General features: G+C 37.5%; 1 protein-coding gene across 1 annotated transcript; it reads left to right on the top strand.

The window, feature by feature from the left end:
- Window positions 1–672: 672 nt before the first annotated feature.
- On the top strand, window positions 673–4,278 carry LOC113358384 (3-methyl-2-oxobutanoate hydroxymethyltransferase 1, mitochondrial-like). Its single transcript, XM_026601936.1, has 5 exons — window positions 673–1,380; window positions 1,615–1,821; window positions 1,963–2,109; window positions 3,696–3,749; window positions 3,846–4,278. The coding sequence occupies exons 1-5, from the start codon at window positions 961–963 to the stop codon at window positions 4,086–4,088; spliced, it is 1,071 nt and encodes a 356-aa protein (XP_026457721.1). The 5' UTR covers window positions 673–960; the 3' UTR covers window positions 4,089–4,278.
- The last annotated feature ends 769 nt before the right edge of the window (window positions 4,279–5,047 follow it).

Here is a 5,047-nt window from a genome sequence, read left to right as displayed (position 1 = left end):
TGCATGCCTGGGGTCACAGTTTTTGACTGTTGAATCGTTTGTACATCTTCCTTGCGCGTGGTGTGTTGGTGAGCGTCTTCAGATCGCTTGTCTGCGCTCTGATGTGGTGTTTCCTCCTCGCTATCCTCTTCCTCTATGATGACTTCGTCGAGGTCAACAGGGCGTTTAGCTGATTGATTTCCTGTCGCGTCAGGATTAATGTTATTCGGTTGCATCATGGTGGACTAGGTACGAGTCTCCGGGTGTGGTCGCCAAATGTTAATACCGGAATTCTCGTAGGGTTCTACTCGTCCTAGTGTACCAAGATGACCTCACTTTCCTTAGAATAGTAAGAGAGCGAGTTGTTTTTCCATTGTACCTTGTCCTCCCTTATATAGACTTTCTAAAAGTCTCTTCTTTTTATGACATCTTGCCATGTGTCCTAAACTTCTTAATTGCTACTAATGCCATCCTTTTTCTAATACGACCTCCTTCTTCCTTGTTAATTACTTCATTATCCCTTCCATCTCATGGATACTTGATCGTTGGACTTGGGCCTTAGTCCCCAAGTCCGTATGTTCCATGTGTAGCCTCTCCCTTCTTTGGGAAACCCTAACCCGATTAAAGGGGAGTTATTTTTATGTATCAACACCCTCTAATCCCCACTCCGGAGAAACTATGGGCGAGTGTATATCACTTCCGGTTCCATAATAGTCAAGCGGAAGCTGCGGAACGACAGTTACGACACCCATTCAAACTCGTGTCGTTCATTGTACTCCGGTATGAGTGAGTACGATATTTTCAATTTCTTCACTCACCTAGCGAGTGAGCGAGCTCAACTTCACATCAGTTTTTATCACACATCATCGAAAATTTTGGGGATAATTCAATTTCGGCACAGAGGGGCATTTATTTCCGATTCATCCTACAGAGAATTATTGAAATTCTTCACGTCTTCCATAAAAGAAATAAAGAAGCACAATGTCGGTCTCCTCGATCCTCTTTAAAGCTTATTCCGCACATAGAAGATCTTCATCTCTGAAACACCATATCAGATGCCTGAGCAATGTTCCAGAAAACACCGTGTACGGTGGTCCAAAATCGCAAAACCCTAACCAACGTGTAACTCTAACTAACCTGAAACAGAAACATAAAAAAGGAGAACCCATAACGATGGTAACAGCTTATGATTACCCATCAGCAGTTCACCTTGATGAAGCAGGAATTGATATATGTCTTGTCGGTGATTCAGCTTCAATGGTTGTTCATGGTCATGATACAACTCTTCCTATTACTCTTGAAGAAATGCTTGTTCATTGTCGTTCTGTTGCTCGTGGTGCCAAAAACCCATTACTTATTGGTGATCTACCATTTGGTACTTATGAATCAAGCTCCAATCAGGTACATTTTTAAGACTCTAAAAACTAGGTTGAACCACAAAACTTCATTTTTTGTTACCTTTACTGTAAATCTGTTCCAATCGACCATGTCTAATCAGGTAAAACAAACACTAAAAATACAGAATTTGGAAAATAAAAAGTTCAATCTAGTGAATTTGAATAAACTTAGAGAGAAAGACGTAGGGTCTGATTGATACTTAATTGATGGAATTCAGGGAATTTCAATTATGAGCAGGCAATTGACACAGCAGTTAGAGTTCTCAAAGAAGGTGCAATGGATGCAATTAAATTGGAAGGAGGCGCTCCTTCTAGAATTACAGCAGCTAAAGCCATTGTTGAAGCTGGAATTGCAGTTATGGGTCATGTTGGATTGACTCCTCAAGCTATCAGTGTTCTTGGAGGATTTAGGCCTCAAGGAAAGAATGTTGCCAGTGCTTTAAAGGTCTCTTTTGCTTAAAGTTAAAGTTAAATTATCCTGATTGTATATTTTACTAATGATAATTGTTGTGCAACCTCTGTTGCTGGATAGGATTCAATGTGATAGTAAGATGGGGTTAGTTTGGCTCAAATTTTCCAATTGTAGGTTGTCCAAACTGCAATGGCTTTGCAGGAGGCTGGATGCTTCTCTGTGGTGCTTGAATGTGTGCCCGCACCTGTTGCTGCAGCTGCCACCTCTGCCCTTCGAATTCCTACAATCGGTATCGGAGCTGGTCCTTTCTGTAGTGGCCAGGTTTGCTCATATCATTCTTTATAAAAAGTTTAATTACTTTGAGACCTGTATCATTTGAAAGAAATATTATGTCTGAGATACTGTTAGATATTCATTTTTACCCAAATTCAGTGGTTCTATTCTAGTTATTAGTCGAGCCATAATTAATTTTTTTAAACCTAAAATTGTTCTTTACTTCTCTTCTCTTGGCAAGTTGTGGCTAGAATAATATGAGCGGACCTCTTAAGATAATTTAGATCCTGCTTCTCCGTATCGTCAAAACTATTCCACTAGGTGAAAATAGACAAATCATAAGGAGAAGAAGCTTGTTCTACATAAAATGCTTCAAAACTTAGATTTATCAGACTATTAAAGTTTTGGGGGTACGTAGTAATGGTGGACATTGCAATGCATAAGTATAACTATACCACACTACTCTTTGTCTCCACTCTTGACTAACTAGACTATAGGAACTGTTATTTTTCAAAGTTTTCAGGATCAAGAATCAAGGAATCTTTTGGTTTCAATGAAGAGTGATAAGGATCTTTAAGAAATACCTGTACTTGTATGGTAAATCTGACATCTTCTAATACATGGACCTTTGGGCAAATAATTTTGATCATCAAGAAATATGAATGTGTACTTTAGGCTAGATTAAACTGGCTGAAGCTAAGGTTTTTCAGATGCCCACAAACACTCTCACATGAACAACTAAAGGATTTTGTTAAAAGAAAAGCTTAGTATGCTTAAATCGAAGGTTAGTTAGGTGTTCCGGATGTTCGATAGTCCCTAATGTTTGACCATGGTGAAAGATTTCATTTCTAAATAGGTGCATGTTAAATTATCATCGAAGTTGGACAGTACGCATGTAAACCCTACAGGACTATATGATTCATATGGCTTCGATATGGGTTTAATATGTTGTAGGGGGAGGTCATAAGCGTCTATACCGTAAAATAGATTTTCGACGGAATGAAAAAGACATATCTGGTAGAATCGTAACCATAGAATACGACCCCAACCGAAATGTGTTCCAACTTGGTGTGCCCTGACAACTTTACAAGATTCATGAGAAAGTGAAGTATAGATGAACAAGGAGCACACTGGGCAAAACTTAGTTTATGAAGTAGATAGATAGATGTTGCATTTTGTAAATGATGGAAGGATAGTTGCATCTATCAATCTCTTAACAATTCTAGTGTGTTATAGTTGTTAATGATTAATTTCTGCAGTAGTTGATCATTCTCTACTCTCCAGCTAAAAACTGCTTGGCTTGTTATTTGTCATATATCTTTCGATTGGTATTCTATTTTTGCATATTGCGTATGTATCTCTATAAATTTGCTAAGTTGAATACAGAGAGCTGTTTTTACTTTCTTTTATGGTCTAGAGTTGTATTAGAGAAGGTGATTCTCTTTTGATTCTTAGGAGAGGTGAACTTCTGAATGTTTAGTTGTTTAACTGACTCATTTTTTCTCTAGTCTAAAGAAACCCATAGAAATGATTCTTAGACCCTAAAGATTGTCTCAAGGCAAGCCTTTCATAGAAAAAGACTATATGTTTTTGCTCTAGATAATCATGATTTATCTAGACTGATGCTGATGCAGGTTCTAGTTTACCACGATCTGTTGGGTATGCTGCAACACCCTCATCATGCCAAGGTTATTACAGAAGTTTCCTTTTCCTCTCTCGTTTTCGTTAATTTTTTTGGTTGACGAAATGTTTAGTAATTATAAACGGTCTCACTATTTTTGCAGGTTACTCCAAAATTCTGTAAGCAGTATGCACGAGTTGGTGACGTTATAAACCAGGCACTTTTACAATACAAGGAAGAGGTGACGGAAAGATCTTTCCCAGGTCCTACTCATACACCATATAAAATGAGTAATTCAGATGTTAATGGTTTCTTAAGTGAATTAGAGAAGATGGGTTTGGGCAGTGCAGCTTCTTCTGCAGCAGTGGCAGCTGAGAAGGCTGAAACAGTTAATGGGTCTTCCTAATTGTTACGGTGTCCATCCTCTCTTTTTTTTTTGAACGATTTTTTGGGCACTACTCAAAAATGCAGGGGGACTACTCTTTACTTTTTGGGTGGATATTTGAAGTAATTTTGAGTCACCCCTTATCTATTTTTTTTAATACCAAACCTACCCTTGATAATAAAATTAGTTAGTGTATTGATTAGTGAGTTAATTAATAATTAGTTAGATTAAATTAATAATTTGATTTTTTTTCAAAATTTCAAAAGAAGAATTATTGAGAGGGAACAGAAGATGAAGATGATAATGAAGATGAGGATTTTGGAAGAAAAAAGATTAGATCTTTTTTTTAAGAGCCACAACAAGAGTATGATGTTTTGGTTACTCACAAATACTTCAAATTTAGTTAACGGTGCTTGAATTGGCCAGAATATTCCTAAAAATGAACAATTTACAAATTGATTTGGGTTTGGTTAACAAAGTTCGGCTACGACATTTGAAGAACAGGTAGCCGAATTCATCTGCAAGTGTAGTTCGGCTAATATTTCTAAAAACACAGGTAACCGAACTCAGCTTTAATGGAGTTTTTTCTTTAAGATAAAAGTTTGGTTAGGAGAAAAAAATTGCGACGTAACCGAACTAAAAGTTCGGCTAGGAAAATTTTTTTGCGACGTAGCCGAACTTTTTCTCTAAAAGAAAAACCTCCATTAAAGTCGAGTTCGGCTAGTTCGACAAAGTTTTCAGATAATTCATAGCCGAACCTCTCTCTGCAACTTCCATTTTCAACTCATTATGATGAATACTTCTCATTTTTTCAACAAAAAGCGAATGACAATTAATGGGTTTGTTATATTTTTGATTTTGTTAATGATTTAGATTAAGTTATATATGGAGGTGGCTGTGGTGGTGGTTCGAGGTGGTCGGTGGTGGTAGGTGGTGGTGAGAGGTGGTGGTGATGGGAGGAGGTGGTTATATATATAGGT

The sequence above is a fragment of the Papaver somniferum genome, chromosome 3 (genome assembly GCF_003573695.1).
Source record: "Papaver somniferum cultivar HN1 chromosome 3, ASM357369v1, whole genome shotgun sequence".
Taxonomy (NCBI): Eukaryota; Viridiplantae; Streptophyta; class Magnoliopsida; order Ranunculales; family Papaveraceae; genus Papaver; species Papaver somniferum.
Note: the sequence above shows the minus strand (reverse complement) of the source record. Positions and strands in the feature narration are given on the sequence as shown.

What these genes read in the sequence shown, in the direction of transcription:
- LOC113358384 (XM_026601936.1), top strand. Translation starts at nt 961, where the DNA reads ATGTCGGTCTCCTCGATCCTCTTTAAAGCTTATTCCGCACATAGAAGA. An exon ending in ATGTTGCCAGTGCTTTAAAG is followed by an intron (nt 1,822 to 1,962) that starts GTCTCTTTTGCT and finishes TTCCAATTGTAG; the next exon opens with GTTGTCCAAACTGCAATGGC. An exon ending in GTCCTTTCTGTAGTGGCCAG is followed by an intron (nt 2,110 to 3,695) that starts GTTTGCTCATAT and finishes ATGCTGATGCAG; the next exon opens with GTTCTAGTTTACCACGATCT.